The following is a 22,452-nucleotide window of genomic DNA, read 5'->3' as shown; positions in this document are numbered from 1 at the left end:
AGGGAATACGAATCTGCCCCTCCTGTTATCTAGTGGATCTCCTATACACAGAAATGCACAAAGGCAGGGGTGACTGACACTACCTCAGCTCTGCTCGCTTTGCTGTTCCTCTAGGATAGCACCCATTTGCTCCGCTGAACCTCCTTTCTCAGCTTCGTGCTCTTCTCATCATAATCTCCAGATCTTTTCATGTGCTGTCTGTGATGAGTCTCTCCCCTACCCCACAGGCAAGAAATCCCTTCCTTCCTCCTGCTCAAATTGTTCCTCAGGACCTTATAGGTGAGGACAAGCTCTGTCTACACAGTTCTGGGGCATACTGAGGCAAAACACTACAATCACAGGGTTTGTTAGGGAAAAATCATTCCCTTGTAGGCAGCTCATCTGAATGATGCAACACAGGTGCTTATCAATCCATGTCAGTGACAGCACTTCATGCATCCCAGGAGAAGCTCAACAAAATATGCCCTGATGCTTTTACAGTACACAATCTGTGGGGATATACTATGATACTGAAGCATCAGTCTTCATAACCATTAGCAGAAAAGCCTGTAATCCTGGGAAATGATCAAAGAATACTACTTGGCTGTACTCAGGTAAGAAATTTTTTTTTTTGAGGGATAGTACGGAAGGAGTCCTTCCTACTTGCACTTCACAGAATGACTTTTGGATTTGGTCTGTGTCCATCAAAGAGGAAAAATGGAGGTGTAGTGGCTGGCTGGCTGGTATGACCATTCATCTGGGATGGAACACACATCATGTTCCAGGTCAAAGCAATTACGATGACAAAGACTCTGGCAGGGATTCCTGAGCTGCCGCAAGTCCAGGCAGCAGCTCATAGCAGCAGCTTGCTAAGATGGGAAGTGGAAGGTCTTGGAAGTGTGCAGGCTTGGCCAGGAATTGGCTACAGCACTAGATACTCCTGCTGATTAAGTGTTCTGGACCTAGTAGCATGTCCAGGGGAAAAAAAAATCAAAAAAGAGAACAGTAATTTGGCCTCATTCTGGTTAAAATTCTGACACATTTTCTAGAGAGTAATTTGTAAACCATGCTACAGCATTCCTTCTTCATCTGCAAGGAAAATGGTCCAATGGAGGTCATCATCCACTACCTCATTGGTGGTAATAGGCAGAAACTCTTCTATCACAACATAGCAAAGCAAGTTGGATTTCCACATAGGCAGCAGCACAGGTAGGTTTTCTGCTCTCTGTTTTGACCAGCCAGGATGACACTGTGCAGGAAGATTACTACGATTACTACCTTTAAGTAGCAGGGAAGTGTGCAAGCAAATACTTGGCACACAGCCCTCCTCCAGCTCCAACTTCATGTTGCTCTGCTGCTGCTGCTCCACCTTGTCACAGCCCTGAGCTCCTCCTGTCATCTCTCATAGTCCCTCGGCTGTGGGTGCCAGTGCCCACTGACAAGCACCTTGCTGCTGTGTGACTTCATAGCTCAATCTTGGACCTTTCCCTATAGCTGCAGCTTAGAGATTTTTATCACCATGAGTACAAAGTCTTTCTGAGCTCTGAAACCCTCAACAGTGAGAGCTAATGTCCTGACCTGATCTTCTTAAGCACCTTACTCCTTGTGCCTTGACACACTGCCATCCCACCCCCTTTTTAAATAGTGTGGGGTCATGCTTTGAACAGTAACATACATCTTATTGTCTATACCCTCTGGAAAATACATAACACCAGGAAACACAAGGAATGCATATGGGGCTTGCCCTGCATATGCTCAAACCTCAGATAAAAAATAAGGGTAATCTTTTAGAGCCTGAAAGAATCTGGAGTCATCATTACTTACTGCAGAAACGCTTGGCAGTCCTCCTGAGCGTCTTTCAAAATACAACAGCACCCAGGCTGACCATGGGGGTTTCTCTCTTCCCAGCTTTCAGAGGAGTCTGTCAGCCCACACGTTCTGCATTTGTTGTTGCAGAGTCCTTGAAGAAAAGCCAGTTTCTTCTTTTTTGTCTCTCATATTTGGTCGAGTGTTGAAACATTTTTTTTTTTTCCTGAAATCCATTTTTCCTTTTTTCACTTCTTGGAGGGAAATGTTGGATGAGATGGGCCTTAAGATAGGACAGTTACAATAGTATCACAGGACAGAGAAAGCTACTGAGCCCTGGATCACAGATGTCAAACATTTTATGTCAGGAGTAGCTGTAACATTTTTAGAGAAATAATTAGGGCATAGCAGGAAATGTTCAACTGCAGCTCTCAGGATCTGGCCCTGCCTGTCTTCCCAAGCAGTTGGCCATAGCCCATGCTGCTTTATTTCCATGGGCCTCACAACTGTTGCAGATTATTATTTTGGAAGCAGCATGCAATAAGGACTCTCAGGAAGAATCCAAATTGGACCTAACTGGTCTCAATTATGACCTGAATTTCAGCCAGACAAGCATATCATCATTTTGCAGCTACTCCACTGGTGACTGAGATTGACTTCACAAAACCTGGAGCTTCATGAGCCAAAGCAGCAAGGTCTGACTAACACCCTCACCCTAATCATTTGCACAGGTCCAGCTCTAACAAAAAATCTCTCCTTCTGCTAGCAGGTGACCACAGACAAGTTGCCAAATACTTGCCATTGCATGCAACCGACACTGAGGGCAGTGAAACAACATGCTCTGCGCTGAGCTGCAGATTGATGGGGGGAAATCCTTTCCTTTTGATACAAAGGTCTTCTCTTCTGATCAGATGATGTGGAGATGTGCCTCCAGTCATCCAAAGAAAGAAAGTAAGGAAGTCTGATGTATGCATAGATCTGGATTGCTTCCTGTATGCCTGTGATTCACAGGTAATATACATTCAAATACCTTATACTTCTCTTGAGGAAAGTCAGGATGTTATTCTTCCTTCAGAGAAGTCAAAGAAATGCCAGCACTTGATGTTTTTTAGCCTGCAGAAAATAATCATGACACTTTTTTTAAAGTCAATACCAGCTGCATGCAGTGTCCCTTTTCGTAAGGCAGGGAAAAATCTCCATCAGGGATATCTTGTACATCCTTGAAGTCCCAGCTCTGGCAGTGGTATCAACCAGCACCCCTGTGGCAGCTCAGAGCTGGCAAAAACAGTCATCTACACTGTTGCAATTTGTTCTATATCTTTCTTTTGTCTCAGCCACACCTGAGATATAACGAAAGAGCTATGTGTAGCCCATACTTATATTCTCTTTCATCATCACCAGCAAACTGCCCTGCAAGGATATGTAGCTCTCCTGGTGATGCCAAGTCTCGCTGTATCTCCAGCTGCTGCTGAAAAGGAAAAGCTTACATAGGCTGTGACACTGGCAGAATACAACCCGTGCTGTCTGGTCACAGAAGGCATTTGTCCCCATTTCTCCCGGACTCCCCACACTGCTGGCCCCAGAAGCAGACAGGAGAGCCACAAAGGACAACTCCAACATCCACAGCTCACTACACCCATGCACCACCCCACACTCCAACAACGTGCATCAATGCACGTGCTGCTGCGGCCCCAAAACAGCAGCTCACTCTGCCAAGGACATGGGACAGCCCCAACAGGGCCCCTTGTCACTTGACACTGACAGTGGACACCTGAGTGCACGTGTGGCAGCAGCAAACATCTTGTAAATTGAATATGCCTACTGAACTGCCTCTGCACAGAGACTGCTCAAGTGGTCCAGAACTAGGGACCAGAATCAACTGGACACTAATGCTCTGAGAACTAAAGTATTTTAAACAAAAGCCATTATGAAGTTAAACTGCGGTACTACAGTATCGCTGCTAGAATACATCAGTTTGTAAACTTTCTTCTTTTGAATCTACAATATAAGAGGAGAATGAGGGTTTTAAGTATAACTTTTAATGCATGCTGTTATTATGTAACGTAGCACAAGCCCTTCAAGTTGCCTCATAGAGTGTTAAATGGGTTAGAAAAATAGTTTCCAAACTGGTTGCAATTCTATCGGTACTACTCTGTCTTTGACGAAGCAAAGGAAGACTGTTAGAGAGAAACAAAATGGCAAAAGGATTACAGGGGTTTGCAGCAGCTGCTCCTTTTCAAGGAGCTGTCTTGAAAGTATCATTTACAGTCCTGAATCACTTTCTTTATACACCATGAATGAAGATGAACCTCCAATTTTCTTTTTGTTTGCCTAAGAGCAATATCCTGAATTTGTACAGCATTTCAACTGACAAACTTAAGACATACACATTTAACAATCAATTAACAACATTCCTGTAATCATTTGAGACAGGCTAAGCTGTCATTTTCCAAAATTGGGTACTCTATACTTTCTTAGAGATAGACATTTACAATTGAAGCCCGTTATTTATAAAAATATCTTCTGAGACCCACCAGGCAGCATCTAATCCAACCTCAAAAGGAGTGGGGATCAGAGGTAGGTTTGCCAACTCCAGCTCCTCATCGTGCCACTAGCTTTTACCCTCGCATTGGGTACCTGCTTCTCTGGCCATCTCTGCACACCCCAAGGCCCTCCACTGACTGTCTCATTCCCTTCCCTGTGTCACTGCCATGCTGAGTACAAGGCTGGGCTGGGATGCCGCTGCCACAGCCCCTTCTTCCCTCAGGATACCTCACAGGATGTGTAGGAGATATTCTCAGCTTCTGCCCCTCACCTCAGCCATAATCTCAAGGCAGAAATAGCTGCGGCAGCCAAACCCCACGGCGGGATTTGGCCAGGACAGAGCATTGGTGTGACCAGCACCCTGTCTGCATGGCCACCTCCCACCTAGGGGCTAAACACTGGGCATGACAACAGGTTCATGTCAGATCTCTGTTACCCAAAAGACCATTTCCCTTCCACAGCCTCCAGCCCAACACATTTTATTGCCAATAGCAACGAAGCAGTATCTGTTCGCACAAAATACAGGTGCTCCTAAATTGCAAAAAAAAACCTCCCAACCTCTCAGATCTCAGAGTAATTAGTATGTAGACATGGAAATTCTTAATAACATGTTAACTATTGTTGGAAAGCTAATTTGTGGGAGTTCTCAAGCTCCCTGTCAGCCCTGTGTATCTGCTGGTTGGTATTGTTTAAAAGACAAAAAAGTTTAAAGCCTTTGTCTGCACACCAGCCAATTTTTATTCAATAAATCATCTAGAAGTAGAGCCAAACTGAAAAACTTCTGTCGTTTTATGCACCATGGAAACAAGAAACAAGTCAATCTGCAATTACCTATTCTACATTCATTTGAGATCAATTTTGCTGGGTAAGTGTAGCCACGAGGATCAGATCTACAACCTGTATTTGTCCATGGACAGAATTTATTTTTTGTTTCACTCTCAAACAAGTATAAATATTAAAACATAAATCAGATTGATGCCAGGATGCATCTTAAACTGCATTACAGTCTAATAAAGGCTATAAACTTTTATTCTCATGTAATTTCTTACAGTAATGTCAACAAGAGAATATAAAAATATTCATAGTGTTCATCTGTAAATTCCACTGTGATAAAACTGCACACTGATTTCCTAAGTGATCTCATATATTCAGATTTTCTTCCAGAGCTGAAATATTGCTTGCTTGAGCCCTATGAAAGCCACTTATTTTTAACAGCTCATACTAATTTTGTATATTTTCCCATAAATGAAACACTGCCACTTTTTAAATTGAGATAATCTGTCTGATAGACTACTCTAGCCTGAAGGTTTATTGTGAGTGTTTAATTTATAGGTTTTGTACCTTTCAAATGCTGATGCTCATTCATGAAACTCTCAAAAACATATTTTAAAATCCTCAATATAGCGAGACCCTTAAATGTACTCATGTGCTTAACCGTCATGTGGCTCATGTTATCCCATTCAGCAGGATTCCCCAAAGCCTTACAAGGCTTAAGTGCTTTTCTGTGTCAGGTTTGAAACTCTCATGTTAATTAAGTGTGCTCCAAGCAGAATTAATGGTTACGACTGCCTACAGTGCTCATGGCAGCTCCTAGGCTCCCTAAGCTTTGACTTGAAACTTTATTAAAACAGAACGAGCAGTGATAGCGCATTTTCAGTATCTCTAGCAGTATCAAAAGGCAGGCAGAGCCAGGTGACATGGAAAGGGAAGGTTTAGATGCTAATTCCAGACACAAGAAGATTCAGCATGGCAGGTGATGTAGTGGCAACTCTGCTTCTTTGCAAGAAGGTAGTAGTTGAATGGGATATGTAGTAGATCTTACAAAATGTTATCTCCAGTAAAGCCCTGATTTCGCCAGCATGCCAGGCAGCCAACCTGGGCCGGTAAAGAGCAGACATATAGGTACGACTGAACACACTGTTACTGTATTTCCATACTAAAATTGGGGTGAAACCTCTTTCTCATCTCCACTTATAACATCCACTCGACAGTGTGTCTTCATATGTGGCAGGAAGATGTTTTGTGACGCCCCATTACATATGGCATCTGTAACTCAAACTACCCAGAACAACTACTAATCATTTACCAGAGAAAACCATCATTGCAGAAGGTTATTCCCCATAAGGTTATTCTCCATAAGTCTTCACATCCGAATAGAGTAACTTTCTGAAGGACACCTGTTATCCAGAAGTAGTTGTTTGGTTTCATGTGGGCGTAACAGGGTGAAACAGGAACTCAGATTATTTAATATACTCCCGTTTGGATTAAAATCCATGACTTATTAGTTGCATTTTAAATATGCACTGTCTGGCAGAAAGAATATGGTCTTACCAAAAACTCTAATACCAATCAATTACATAACATTTCCATAATGATACAGGAACACTGAGCGTTCTCTCCTTTATGTACTTTTTAAAATCCCATATGGAAAAAAATATGTCTTCTGTCTAATTCTACTTGAGGCACTACCAGTCTGACATTTCGCTTTCAGGTTCTGGTAACATCAGTATTGAGATCAAAGGTATTAAAACTTAGAAAATCTGACATGTTGTGTCAAATTACAAAGACAGTATCTGAGAGCAAATGGAAGAACAGACAGACTGAATTAAGTAGCAGAAAAGGGAAAGGCACAGAATAATAGGAGGGAAGATAGGGATAAATGCACAAAAGTGAAACATTAAGCAAATAGTCTAGCATGATCAGATGGGTATGAAAAAAACATTAAATATAGTTGAAAGCACAAATGTAGGGCTATAAATTCATACATAAAACACATAGCTACAGATATTATGGGCACGATCCCATTAACACTTACGCATATACAAGATTTTATTCACAACATTTGCTTAAGTTAGAGGGTAATATTCATGTGAATAACATGTTCAATAGGCAGAAGGATTTGGCCTTTCACCGTTTTTCCTTGTGTACATCATGTACATCTGTAAAACATTTAAGCAGGCATTTCGACTTTGAAGAAGACAGAACCTGGAAGATAATAGGACCTAAGGGAAACCTTTCCATGAAAGCTGGTGGAACTGCAGTTCTGCAAAGAACAGAGAGGAATACTCTAAGGACTAATTATTTGACAATGCAACTAATGTTATTAGTTTGAAGCATAATAAAGTAAAAGCTGCAGTTTGCACAGATGTGGAATACTTGTCAGAAGAAAGCATAATCAATGTGCGAATCCGGAGTCGGGGAATCCTATTAACCCTCTAACTGCTATCAGCAAGAAGGCTAATAGCAAGCCTAAAATGGTGTAAGCGACTTATTCTTAGGGGATTGCTTCTGCTAATGAGACTTTTAGCTTACCTCAGCTGTGTTTATAATAATGAGGCACCTTTATAGGGCGATAAGCAACTGGTTTGCCTAACAGCAGACACTGTTGTGATTCTCTTGAGTGACTTTTCCCTGTGATACAGGTTATTTTCTTCATTCTATAGATAAGAAACTAAATGTCACTTTCCATGAACCATTGGCAGGGCCAGGGATGGAGTTTATGGATCAAGGACATTTAGGATGACAGTACAATTTTCCTCTAGAAGATGGCATCTGATACTCTACTGGGAATAGTGTTTCACAGGATGTTAAAAAACATGAAGTGTAAAAAAACCCAAGAGATCTGTCCTTAGAAATACAATAATTAAACTTCTTACAAAGCACTCTCACTTTGAAGCGACAAAAAAAGTCATTTAAAGCCATTATTTGAGCAGTCAAAAACCTATGACCTTTCTTCTCCAAGAGTTTCTGGTTGTGGATTACCAAAATGGTACAAAATCTCAGTATTACACATATGAGTGCCCCAAATACATGGAGCTTGAACTTCCCAATACTACTGTTGTCCTGCCAGAACACCAGATTCTCCCTTCTCGGATGGTTTGGCAGACTTCTAGGCTGCTATCCTATCATCTCTATTCACCTCTGCCAGCGCTGCACCTCAGCTTCATTTGCAACACTGAAAAGATGCAAAAAATGCGCTTTCACAAGACTAAACAAAAATGACAAACAATATTAAAAACAGCCACTTTTAGAACAGTCCTCAACAAAGCTACATCAATCTTATTTTTCAATGTCTGTGAGGTATCTGTGTGTGCAGTTAGAAATACTTCTACCAAAATCAGATTACTCATCTAGCACTATCCACAGCAACTATTTATACAGGACTGCCCTGTGGAATATATTATTTGTTTTCTAAACAGTATGAAATAATCCATTGTTTAAACTATTTCAAATACAATGCTCAGAATTTGCAAACTACTGCAACACACCAAGTTTACTTACAGAAAGGATGGATTTCAGAAGTCACAATATTGTGAGCTTTGCAGAAAATACGTTTTCCTTGAAATGGTACTTGAATATCCTTGAAGAATGAATTACCTTTAACCTATAAAATATAATTTCTGGCAACTCTCCCAAAGTAGAACATGCCTGCCTCTAAAAATAAGCCAGAGTGCTATCAGCGGCACAGATTACTTTTTTTCTGGCAGAGAGAGTCCGATGCATCCAGAAATGACTGCAAGAGGAGGCGACCAAGTGACTCCAGCAGTGGGTTCAGCCGCTCAGCTGAGTGGCAGCAACACAATCCTAAGGCTGCCAGTGCCTGTGGCCATTGCCCATGGGTGGCACTGGCCACGGGTGACACGGGTAGCTGGTGGCATCCCCTGTGGCAGGGAGTGCTGAGGAGCAGCTCCTTGCCCTGAGGTGGAGGCACTGCTGTGGCCACCTTGAATGGAATGGGGGGCAGGGGATGTATTTCTTTGTGTGTCAATATGCACGTGTGCATGCTTTCATATACATAAGTGCATACATGCACACAGATATATGCAAATATATATATATGCATACACACATATATATATACATATATAGCATCACGCCATCACAGAATATGCTGAGTTGGGAGGGACCCATCAGGATCATTGGGTCCAACTCCTGGCCCTGCACAGGGCACCCCAAGAATCACATCACGTGCCTGAGAGCATTGTCAGAATGCTTCTTGAACTCTGTCAGGCTTGGTGCTTCGACCACTTCCCTGGGGAGCCTGTTCACCCTCTGCGTGAAGCACCTTCTCCTACTGCCTAACCTCAGCCTCCCCTGGCACAGCTCCGGGCTGTTTCCTCAAGTCCTGTCACACAGGTCACGAGAATGAAGCGATCAGTGCTTGCCCCTCTGCTGCCCCTCGTGAAGATGTTGAAGACTACAATACACATATACATGTATATGTGTGTGGGTGGGTGGGTGTGGGTGTGTGTACGCCTGCCTGTGTCGCTCAGTGCTTGTCCCTGTGCCACCCTGGCAGCAGCCCCGGGCAGGGCTGACCCCGCCGCCGCCGCCGCCGCCTCTCCCGCCGCCGGAGGCCCGAGGCGGGCGGGCCTCTCTGGGTATCGCCTGGCGGCGGCCCGTGCCCCGCGCTGCCCGCCTGCTCGCCCCGCCGGGCAGGAGCCCCGGGGTTGGCCCGGCCCGGCCCCGGCCAACCTTACCCTCGCCGCTCTCCTTCTCCGCCATGGCAGCCGCCGGCGCTGTCGCCATGGCGACGCGGGCCTGGCCGGGCCCGGGCGGGCCCTCTCCTGCACACACCGGCGCGGGGTAGCAGAGGGTCGCTCCCCGCTGGGCTAAGAGATGGAGAACATCCCCAAACCCCATGTCTGACCCCCCACTGCACCTCACTGCCCTTCCAGCCAGGAATCAAGTTAAACCCGCCGCTTAAACCTGACACTTCAGAGGACTACATTTCTCTTAAAAATAAGAGTTTTCCTCGCAATCGCATAGATCTCCGCATATCTCAGCTTCAGAAAGTGAAAGAACATGTTATTCTAAATACCATCGCACTGAAACAGCTAAAATATTCTGTCTTAGTGATATTAAATAAAACTGTGTGGTTTAAATTTAGCTGTGTGTTTTAACAGACAGGGTTGTGATGCCTAGTTCTTCTGACTCTAAAACAACTGTGAAGATAGAAAAAAATATAAATATTAATATTCTGGCAAGATGCAATCATATTTTCCTAGAAAATAAATATTTATGAAATTCCTAGGACTAAAACCTTGTCCTCACCACAGCAGGTGCTTGTTTGTCAGATATTAAATTTTTGCAAAGCCCGTGTGGACGACTGCTCCTCACACATTCATTTCCAGCTCTCAGTTACAATGTTCCCAGTATTGATGGAAGCCTGAAATTTCAAAAAAAACCACATTTTGTTTGGTTCAAAAAGAGGTCTTCTCTGCTTTAAAAGAATCATTTTTAAAAAACATTTTAGCATTTGCTATTTGCCTTTCAGACACTTTTTTTTTGCATTTTTATTGAATGTGGCTCAGAATAGAGAGGGTGTAATGGATACCCAAGAGAATACATCTTTACTCTGCTGGGAAAACAGCTGATTATGCTCTCGAACAAAGCTGATCCCTCAGAAAGGTTATCTACCGACTTGAGCAGTTTATTAAAGTAATTAAATATTTCAAATTACGCATTTGACTACAAGAGGAGCACAGATTTGTTTCCTCTCAAATTGCTAACAGAAGTTTTTGTGAGAACAGCATGGCAGCTGAATTTAGAGGATGCAGCGGCAGCAGAAAGACAGACCCTTATCTTTCAGTCTCACGAGGGTCCCATTTCTTATTCCCTCAACCTCTCCACACAGAAAACTTTCGTCTTTCCTGGTTGTAGGCATGTGGTGGTGGATCAATCACATGTTTGAAACTGAAGAAAAGTGTGAAATACATTGTTTTGGCAAGGACAGAGTTTTCTTATCTCTTCCCTCTCCTAACCCAAATGCGGAATTTCATGTTCTTGAATATTGTACCCAGCATTACATTTCTTATGTCATTTTCCAGATCACCTAATTAATCACAGCACACTTACAGCTCTTCTACAAACACTACACTGATTCAAATGTTTACTACATATCCCTAAAAAAAGGTCTAAAAAATCCTGTTCTAGTTATTCAGGTTTTCATGATAATTCCATGCGCAGAATATGAACAACTTTCAGGTTTAAAATAAATACAAATATTGGTTATTGTGCAAATTTAGTGAGATTATTAGGTGTTTAAAGTAGCCTTTGAATTGAAGTGAGTTACTTCAAATGTGACGTGAAAAGACAGAAACTCCACTCAGGCATCCACCTGTAAAACATCTTCCCAGCAATTTCACCAGGGCTTGCACTTGGCTTTCCTCGCTACCCCTTTGTTTCCTCCAAGAGAGATGGTAATGAAAGCAGCGTGCAAAAGCTGATGAAGAAAGGGGAAATCATGAAATACACTACAGCAATGACACATCATATACACCACAAAGTCTACGTCCTGTTGCAGCAGCCGACTCTGGCCCACATGAGCTGCTACTATAGCTCCTTGGTGAGAGTGTCATTCTGAGTGTATAAAGGTATTGCTCAAATCCTGGATGTTTGCACTTGTTAAGTTTGATACCTTTAGTCTAGCTGAAGAATCTTCAGTGACTCAGAGCTCATATTAATTTCAGCAAACAGTATTTTGAGCTGTCCTGTCTGTGTCGTTGAGATTCCACTCAGGACAATTACCGTAAATCAAAGTGCTTCATCTGCATTGTCTGCTCCTGCATGGAGTTTCCTTTTGCTTCCAGTAGCTTGCAGCCACCTGTTTCTCCTTCTTCTCGCAACTCCTGACACACAGGGCTCTGATATCTTGGCTGTCTCCAGGAGCAGAACAAAATATGGAATGAGAAAGCACTTCAAAACGAGAACTCACTGCTTTAAAATTTCCTGGCAACATATCTTGAAAAATCTACGTAGGAAAAAAAATGTTAACAATTATAATGCAGATCAAATATTGGACCTGAACCACATGGCTGTTTCCCTTCTAACTTAATGCACAGATATCTCAAACCAAGGGTATGAGTGGGCTGAAACAACTAATCACATTTTGGCACAGACAAGTACAAAAGGAAACCCAGAACTACTAATTCAACAGCTTGAAATATCAGCTGCTGCATGCAAGATCTTTACAGAGCTTCTCTGAAGAGAACATACCCTTTTAAAATTGTAATTTTTCATTTTAAAAATGTCAGAAAATATCTCAGGGAAAATATGGAAAGATTCAGCATTACTGATACAAATCCTGGATCCACTGAAGTCTGATAGACATAAGGTACCCTTACTTTTGAACTTAATTTAATCACATACATTCGTGTTAGCTATCAGGGTCCTATCACACATTTTGCATATTTTCCATGCATATGTTCAGAAATGTTATTCATCAACAAAAAAACAGCTCTAAAATGGGAGAAGTGACGTAAAAGATAAAGCACTTCAAGGAGGTGTAGCAACATCTGACAAAGCAGTGTCCCGCCCATGGCTTCAGGGCTGCAGCATTTGGACACATCTTTTTTCCAAACACTTGCTGAAGACCTTCACTGCAGGACTCCCTCTGTGGGTCCTCTGGGACCATGTAACTGAAGGCACAAAGAAGCGTATTCATTTGCTCTTCCCAGAAAAAGTAGGTGGATAACTGTAATTCTGTGACAGGACTCTACCTGTAACTCCTCTGCAGCTAAATGGGTACAGCCGTACCACTCAGCAGGCGTTTCCATGTCACAGTACCCTTTTTTACCAATGTGACATGAATGACCCAAGTGCATTTAGTACCTTCATTCCACTCTTTCTCTGGGATTAGGGGCTGATTTGTGTCACTCAGAAACAGACTCTTAAAAACGGAGTATTATCTAAACATCTGTTCGCCCAAATACACATCAACCAGATAAAAAACTCCGTTATTCCTTACCTCTGCTGTATCTTTCCCTACGGAATTTAGGTAAATTACACTGAGAGCAGTTAGCTCAGTTCCTTGATGAGTGGGAGGGAAGACAGCTTTTCTTCTGTCTTGTTCTTTTTGTAACAGTAGGCTTTGATCTTATGTTTGGACCAGATGAAGAAAAGCCTAGGAGGCTTCTACCCCTAGGAGTGGGTAGAGACAGATATATAGGCATGCCCCCCATTATCTGCTCTACCACTGACCTCTTCTGGGCTGCTGGTATGTTTATATTAACCATATCTGTCAAAACTTTAGTTTCTTGGTAAAAAATAAGTCTTCCTGTTCTCACCTACAGAATAGCAAAGAGCACATAAATTGGCAAGGGAGTTCCTTTACTTTTTCTACAGGTCATAAACCTCGAAGCAAAAAGTCTGATCTCTTAAATAAAATGTCAGCATATGATTCCCTGACACGTATGGAATTCACCAATGCTGAAAGGGAGAGATCCAAGTCTTGCTCTTCCTTCCCTATTGCTGCCTGCACAACCTTCTTCTACCTTGTGCTTGTTCTGCCACTCACTGCAAGCAGATATGAGTCACTAAAGTATTAAAAAAACAATCCATCAAAAAGTGAATAGTGTTCTGCCATATTAAGAAATTCAGAAAAGGATCTGACAAGTACCTCAATCAGCACATCCAGGAAGTTGGACCATGCAATTAGAAGAGAGAGAGAAGCAGAGAGGAAGGCAGGAAGGGTGAGATATTCTTTTACAGGGAGAAGGCTCAGTGACTGGTCGAGTCTGTAAGTAAAACACAGAAGGAAGAAAGGGGAAAAATCAGGTTTGAAGTGTGCTTATAATAGCACCATCTCAATCACTTCTCAGTCCATGGGATTGCTTTAGAACTGTCCTGGTAAATACCTATCATGTACAGCTATGGATCTTTTGGATCTTTTGCTCCTCCTGTCCAGCTTCAGCAAAGCTGCACTTGAGGAAAAGTGACTGAACATACATTAAAAATGAGTTACTAGGGAAAAAAGCGCATTTTTTACTGCAGCAATATTCTTCAATGTCAAGGAGTTGCTGGCAGTGCTCGGCCTCTGGGACTACGCCTAAAGAGCTGCAGCAGAAAAAAGCTCTCTCTTTTATATGTAAGTGCCAGGATGCTGTTCTCCATCCCACCCAGGCACAAAAATGGCCCTAGGGATCCATATATTTTAACCTTCAGACTTTATTACCATTAATTATATCTAGAAGTGAAGCCAGGATCCCTGAGAACATGGTAGCAGGAACAAAACACAATCATCCATCTGCCTAGCAACATGGGTTGCCATGAGTACTTCTCCCCGTGCTCCACAGGCAGCAGGGGCTCACCACTGAGCACTGAGCCAAGTTCAAGGGCCCCATAGTGGTAGAGAAAGCCTGCTTCCTCAAGTGAAGACCTTGGATTCTATATCCAAGATGCCTGTGTTCCTCTGGAGCCTGGAAGGTATCAGCCAGCAACCTGACATTCAGGAATCAGGGACTTTTGGAGTACCGAGAGGAGGTCAGTGAAACTCCTCTTACAAGAGACTAAAGCAAACATTGATGTTGGCAACATCAATGCAAACTCCATTCTTGCCTTCTCTGTTTCTTTTGAGAAAGTTCTTTGCATGTTTCAATACCATGCCAAAAAAAAATCCCAAATAACATACTATCAAGTGACTGAACTTACACATTTAGGAAGAAGAGAAGAAAAACCCCTGAGTGGTACTGAACACATGGAAATACTCTATAATGTCCCTAGCTTGGAAATCTTTGAATCACAAACCATTTGTGGCTGAGAGACAGAGTATTCAAGATACTCACTTGCCTGATTATCCACTGAGCACCTTCTTTAGGCCTCACTAGAAAAAGGATGCTCAAAGAGATGAGCATTTGACATGTCCCAGAAGGCTCATTTTGGAATTCTTAAAAGAGCAAAAGATTATTCGACAATTGTTTAATATTTAAGGGAGTCCTCTAATAAGGTGGTCACCTACAAGATGTGTAAAAATAGAGATACATGAGGAAAACACAAAATCAAAAGTTTCAGAGTGATGTTTAGACAACTGTAATTGAATGGTGCCATGGGTGGGAGTGGAAGTTTCAGAGTGATGTTTAGACAACTGTAATTGAATGGTGCCATGGGTGGGAGTGGAAGGCATAGACAAAGTTATTAAAAAGCAAAGCCTTGCTAGTGAGTCTTGAGGTACAGAAAGGACTCCCCTTGCTTTCTGAACTCCTTCTGAGAGGAGTCTAGGTGAGGCTGAATCCTATCTTAGCCTTGGACTGTGTTAACGGTTTAAATTTCAAGGAATTATAGAGGCATCATTAAACCACTTTGTCCCACAGGTTTTAATGATTGGCAAAATGAAAGTATTTATATAAATGAATGTATTATGACAAATTAACTAACATGTGATCAGACGAAAGATTTTAATCAGAATTATTTACTACACAATATAAACACTAAAAATCTACTAGTAGAGCATAAAGCATATATAGCATAAAGTAGTATAGTGCACTGTAACAAAGCAATTATTGAAGCAGTGATATTAAAGCTGGCAAAAAGAAGTCATTCTTAAGTAGAGAGCTGAGGTAACTCACCCATACCAATGCTTGTGGGGACATCTCTTTCTCTCAGCCTCGAGGAGTATCCTTGGAGGACATCCCCAGCCCAAGGCAGGAATCTCCACACACACACCCCAAGAAGGGTTATGTCAGAAGAACCTGACTGCAGGAGAGGGGACTGGACATCTATAGTAAAAAGAGTGATTGACTGCTAGTCACACCTTTACAGGCCAGCTATCAGCTTATCTGCCAGACTTCAAAAAAGCAGGGTGTGTATTCAAAGTGTGGTGAACCAGGACGATTTTAGCATGATTAACACCAAGGCCATAATTAACACCCTGGTTCCAGCAATTGATCTTGTATGATAGCTTGACTGATAGCTTGATTAGATTCTAGATCTTATCATTTAGTGTGGGTCTATCCTGCCACAAATGGGAATATTGAACGCTGGAATTATGTTTGTTACCAATATTGTGAAGCTAACCCTTAAAAAAACCTCTTACTTAGTTGTTTGTTGTGTCATAACATGCAATTTAAGGTTATAAAGGCCTTAACGTAGGTAAGTTGGCCCAAAGTAAATTTTATAAAGCTGTCAGCCATGACACAGGATGAGAGAAGGAACTGAGGTTATGCATCTGAATAATTGTATATGGCACTTAACCACTTTACATGAGGCATGATACAGTACTTTCTAATACTTAGGAAAACCCTTCTGGCTCATGAGTAACATAACTACTTTCATTTAAATCATCTGTCAAGATTATTTGGGTATAGAGATTTTGCTGTACTCACGAAGTTAGTAATAATCAAAGCCAAAATGAACCTGGGTATAGAAAATCCATCAATTTAAGCACCTCTGATTATTCTGCTTTCTTCAGAATGCAAATTTTCATTTATTTATAAAAAATTCTAGACCATCTGCTTGTGAAGATAATGTTTGGAGAACTGATGTAACACTAACCTTTTAAAGCTACGGTAGAAAGATTGTAAGGGAGAAAACCATATTCCATTAATGTGTTCAGGATTTTACTTTACAAGTCTGACCCCACTACCTGCTCATGTTAACTTTAAGATTTCTGTGGGAATTAGTTAAAGATCTGGGTGACTGATCGTAATTTGATTCACAATTTGTGTCCACTGACACAAGTGGCACAGGATGAAGACTAGATTTATAGCATAAGCATCAACTCAATTCTGCTTCATCTCAGTGGTTTTTTTATTCAAAGGGCTAATTGCATGGCTAGCTTGTTTTTCCAGGTTCACGAATTTTATTTATTACTGAAATAGAAGCTTTAACTTTGCAGTTATTAAATTCATTTCCATATTTTAAAAAAGTTATCTCTGTTCTAACTAAAGATACTATACAGGGTATGTTTTGTAGACTTTCCTATATAGACTTACTATTGTAAAATGAAAGTTGCTTTGAAATAAAAATATACTTTGTTATTTTAAAAAGGAAGAGAACTAAGATGCAACCCAAAAATATTTTGTCTACTTTCAGAATAAGAAAGAAATTGAACTCCTATTTGATTCCTTTGTGAGGGAGAGGGGTCTTTGATGCACTGTGGCCAGAAGATATATAGATGTATTAATGAATATTGAATCTGTTCTCAGAGACTGCATGTTGGCTATGAATGTAAAATATTCATACCACAATAGACTGTTACACTGTCAAAAGCTGAAGTTCAGCCAATTTTACCAGGAAGAGTTGACATTTTGTTGTATTCTTCATTCTCGGGAACTGAAAAAATCAGCCATCAAAACCGCTCCTCCTCTTGTAAATTTTCCCAGTGCAACTATTTAGATATGGCATAAATCTAGAAATAGGAAGGGTCTACTGCACCATTTAGACAGAGTAACTCAAACTAAAAGCAAAGTAACAAATACTTTGGATTGGTCGAGTTTTCAGAGGCACTGTGCCAGGGCAAGCAAAGGCGTCACCTCCTTTTGTTTCACCTACTCTGCCATGCCCCAAGGCATGGCCATGAAAGGATCTGAGTAGGAAGCTGACTCAGCTAAAAATTTTTTTTTTTTTTTTTTTTTTTTTTTTTTGTGATTGTGGTTATTTTTTTTGTGATTGTGGTTGTCAGCTGGGCTAGTGTAGCAGAAGAGGCAGTGAAAGAACAATCCACAAGGGCTGACGAAACACAGACCTGCCACCAAGGAGCAGCCTGAGACTTTTGGCACAATCCTCCAAGAAGGGGCTTTTGTTCCATCACTGGCTTGCCTTCTCCCAACTCATATGGCTGCCGTCTTGAACTGTCTTCCTGTCATGCTCCATTCACACAGAGGGCCACGGGGGGAAGCAAAAGCAGAGCTTGGAAAAAGAAATTTCTTAGACTAGCTGGAGGGATAAAAACAAACAAACAAACAAACAAACAGTGGTTTTGGACATATAATCCCTTTTTCAGCTCTGAAGCAGAAATTGCATCCCTTCACCAGAGTACAATGGTCTCACTTTCAAATAGATTTAGCTTCATTATGTTACATCATTTGGACTATTGGAGTGAAATGACAAGTTGGAACTTGCAAAGTACAGGTGAGTGTTTGCAAAGGAAAACGTGGTAAGGACATTAGCCTTACGGAACAGAAAGACAAGCAGTTATCACATCCAGAGCCCTAAGGAGCAGGGAAAACTGCAACATACTAAACTGATTCTAATAGATACTGTAGATAGATGCAAATAAAGGAGACTTAAAGGCACTTAAAGGCACTTAAATATCCCGATAAAGCCATTTAAATTGTCTTCAGTATGGACATTCAGAGCTGTATCACTAATGAATTTATGAAACTGTTCAATGAACCACACCAGGGAAATGACAAACAACATGAAAAATAACCCAGGAAATACAAATAGGCCACAAAATACTAATGGGCTTTTTCTCCATGAAACGAATTTGCTGAATAGCCACATAAATACTTGCACAGAGTAAGATGGGGAGTAACTGCTTAACCTATGGTTGCTGGTTAGACCCACTGATCATACACAGATCAGTGTGTAAGATTATTCCAACATATAAAGTTTAACAGCATAGGAAAGAGCCATGGCTAAGATTATGCAGGACAATGAAAATGGACTACCTAATATATGCATAAGTTTTACCTGCTAATTGAATTTTACAAAGTGGAAATACAAGTTCAATAAACCACCTGAAATTGAGGATCTGTAAATCCTAAATAGATAACTTAGTTCTATGTCATTGGTACCATGATTTACCCTCAGGAACAGGATGGCTATGAAAATAAACCTAAAAGTGATATCACAGTGTGAGATAGTTATTTTCTTCTAATTGTTTATTGAGTATATAAGTAAAACAGAACACAGTTTTTTATCTGGTTTATATATATTTTCATGAAATAGCAGTATTTGTTGGCATTGCTGTATACATCTTTGCCACCTTGAGAGCTATAGTTACTGTCAGTTCACATTAACTCAACCAGACAGAGTCCAAGAAGGAGAATAGTTTTTAACTAAGCTGCAAGTTCTGGGAGCCTGAAGACCAAACGTTGCTACCGTGATTTGAGGCACTACTGTTGTCTCTTGGTGTCCTTACCTTCCACTGCCAGCTGGCATACAGATACGCTGATAGCTGGCCTGAAAAGGTGTGACTAGCAGTCAATTACTTTTTTTACTATAGATGTCCAGTCCCCTCTCCTGCAGTCAGGTTCTTCTGACATAACCCTTCTTGGGGGATATGTGTGGAGATTCCTGCCTTGGGCTGGGGATGTCCTCCAAGGATACTCCTCGAGGCTGAAAGAGATGTCCCCACAAGCATTGGTATGGGTGAGTTACCTCAGCTCTCTCCTTAAGAATTAAGGGAGCCCCTGGTGGTCTAGAGGGTAAAGGCGCTGCGCTGTCAACGCTGAGACCTGGGTTCAATTCCCAGTCGGGGCCACTCCCCGGGCAGATGGAGCTCGTTAGCCCTGTAAGGCAATCCATCTACGTCCTGAGGACCTTGCTGCCACAGTCCAAGCTCGCTTGGCCCCGGCAGATGAACCTCAGGATTAAAGGGTGGGCTCAGTTCCGCGCACACTGCGTCTCACCTAAAAGAAAATCCAATGCACAAGCTGGAAGGTGTAAAGACCTTCCCTGGTTCTTCGTTCGCGAAGACTGGCCATTACACATTACACTTAGGAATTATTTCTTTTTGCCAGTTTTAATAAAACTGCTTCAAGAACTGCTTTGTTGCAGTGGACAATACTACTTTATGCTATATTATGGTCTACTAGCAGATTTTTAGTGTTTATATTAATTCTGATTAAGATCTTTTGTGTGATCATTCATATAAAATAAGTTATTCATTTTATATAGATTCATTTTGCCAATCATTAAAACCTGCAGGACAAAAGTGGTTCAATCACACCTCTATAATTCCTTTAAATTTAAACTGTTAACACAGTCCAAGGCTAAGATTGAGTTTAACCTTCTCTGAGAAGGAGTTTAGAAAGCAAGGGAGTCCTTTCAGTACCTCGAGACTCACCAGCAAGGCTTTGCTTTTTAATAACTTTGTCTAAGCCTTCCACTCCCACTCGCAACAAAGCCTTCCCTTCAATGGCACAACCACCACTTTTCTTGCTCCCTTGAAATACCTGCGTGCTACAAGTCCAGGCCTCACAGACATGTAGACAGACTCACAATGGCCAGATCACAAGACACTAAACCAACCACTTTGTTGATCTCTAGCCGTGACACCAGCAAGGTTAACAAGGTTGAATAACAAGGTGGTGCAGCAACATGTTCTCCTTTCTAACGGATGGTCAGATATATACAGCCTTCACAGAATCACAGAACGGTTAAGGTTGGAAGAGACCACCAATGGGGTTGTCTGGTCCAACCTCCCTTGGTCTCCCCAGCAAGCCTGCATGGCTACAGTAGTCTTTTCACTAAGCAGTTTATCTATGAAACCTTCCAAAATGGCTATCAGAAATCTGCCAGGATGCTCACAAACTGATCTGGTAACCATGGAGATACACATGATTCTTCTGATCTAAAATTTGACAAGTCTGAGAACCTCTTGTTCTCCTAAACAACTCTAGCAGCCAATTTTTTGAGTATATTTTCAGAAGTCCAGTCTTCCAAAGTAACAGAGGATCAAAGACCTCTTCAGTAAATATGACACAGAAAGGAATAAAAGAGGGGTTTTGTCTTTGCAGGATTACTTTGATTCAGTAATAGAAGCAAGAAACCGATTTTCAGAGCTCTGTTTATATCACTTTCCAACCTATATTCATTGCCATGAAATATGAATGTATAAAGTTATCAGCCTAAAGCTATTGGCTTCCCCATAGATTTGAGAAATGAGAAACACAGAGGAGAATCTCTGATTTGAGACTTTGTAAGAAGTAAATACTCTTTTTCTCAGTAGAGACAATCTTCAGTAATATCAGAGTTAAAAAGGATGCAGGGGTGGGGATGAGCTCCATAAATTCACAGATTACTCAAAGCTCCAGGCCTGGCATTTCATCTGCATAAGGTGTGGTTGGTTTTGAAGGGGCCAGCGCCATTAGCAGCAAGTCAGTGGCTGGGAAGGTATCTTCTGCTTTTAACAGATCCATCATCAAATTCTTTTTTCCATCCTCCCCACATCATTCAGTAGCCTGGTGGATTGCAGCAGATAAGAGCTTGTTTTATATTAAGCATAGGATTTCACAGACAAAACTAGCTTGTAAGAGCCCTTTTTTCTGTCAACTTTGTGATCACAAATAATTGCACAGAATTAATCACTTACATTGTCACTTGGAAATCAAGAATAAAAGTGCTAATATCTAGAAGCTGGAGAGAGCATATGTGCTATCTACTGAGAACAACATGTTGGCTTTTGTGATGAGATCAGCTTCAGAGAAGAAACAGAGGATAAAGGAAAAAAGCTGGTTTTAAACATTCATTTAAAGATTTCCCATCTGAATATTCTGCATTAATTTCCTTTAAAGCTGAACACTTATAACATTATTTTCTCATGTAATTGCTTATTTTTTCAAGTGTTTTGTCAGGTTTTGGTTTTGTTTTCTTTTCTTTTACTCTTAATTGCCTTTTTTGTGTCAGTATATTATGATTTCACAGTGCTATCCATAACTAAAGCATCTGAGACTTTCCCATGTGAAATATAATGGTGATAAATAAAAAATTTCTAGATACTGTGGACAATCTGATTCTTCTCTCTTTTGAAGATGTGAGATTTGTGCTTGAAGTGCATGCCTGTTTTCAGTCCTTTTTAATAATACTTTTGGTTATAAGTTCCTCAAGTTTGTAAATAATAGACAAGCTCACTGTTGTCAAAGAGCAACCAGCTCTTATTTAATTTCAGAAACACTATCCTGTCTGTGATAACAGTATTCTTAAAACAGTTCCCTGTTAAGACTGGCATGCTGTGCTCACCTTGCTTCTTACTTTCTTAACTGTTGCTGTTGAGGATCTCTTACTTTGCTGGTGTGCAAAGCAGGAGAAACAAGTGCAGATGCCTTGTCTCACAGAGAAACTGCCAGGCAGTTTTGTTTTCTTTTGTATGAAAAAGAATTCATAAAATCCAGAATCTCATTGAGGCCCTGACCCTGAAATGAACTCAGCAGAGTCACATGGGTCCTGGGACGTTTTAAAAGCTGTAGGATTGAGAGCCCTCTATTGCAAATACTGATAATTCAGGACACTGCACAAAACATGATGGCCTGATGTTACTTAAAACGATAGCTTGCTTTACGTTCCTATCAGAAAATTTCGGTTGGATACTTTTAGAGCTTGTTAACTCTTGGATTAGCAGAAAGGTTCTAGAAAACTTTTGCCCCTTTTCCTCCCCATGGCTTTGCTGGCACTGTTCCT

At 41.3% G+C, this 22,452-nt stretch overlaps 1 protein-coding gene across 2 annotated transcripts in view; it reads right to left on the bottom strand.

Annotated features, from left to right (window-relative positions):
* EFCAB2 (EF-hand calcium binding domain 2) overlaps positions 1-10,030 on the bottom strand; it is a 30,658-nt gene extending 20,628 nt beyond the window's left edge. Inside the window, exons 1-3 of one of the 2 annotated variants that reach the window (XM_027887300.1) lie at positions 9,810-10,030; positions 7,650-7,766; positions 6,152-6,207 (exon numbers count right to left, since the gene is read on the bottom strand). In XM_027887300.1, coding sequence (XP_027743101.1) covers positions 6,152-6,207; positions 7,650-7,765 — 172 coding nt within the window. In that variant the 5' untranslated portion in view covers position 7,766; positions 9,810-10,030. The remainder of the gene's footprint in view (positions 1-6,151; positions 6,208-7,649; positions 7,767-9,809) is intronic. The other variant, XM_027887299.1, reaches the window with a different exon arrangement.
* Between the last annotated feature and the right edge of the window lie 12,422 nt (positions 10,031-22,452).

The sequence above is a fragment of the Empidonax traillii genome, unplaced genomic scaffold, assembly GCF_003031625.1.
Source record: "Empidonax traillii isolate 1590-97213 ecotype Southwest subspecies unplaced genomic scaffold, ASM303162v1 scaffold206:size1282135, whole genome shotgun sequence".
Lineage (NCBI taxonomy): Eukaryota > Metazoa > Chordata > Aves > Passeriformes > Tyrannidae > Empidonax > Empidonax traillii.
Note: the sequence above shows the minus strand (reverse complement) of the source record. Positions and strands in the feature narration are given on the sequence as shown.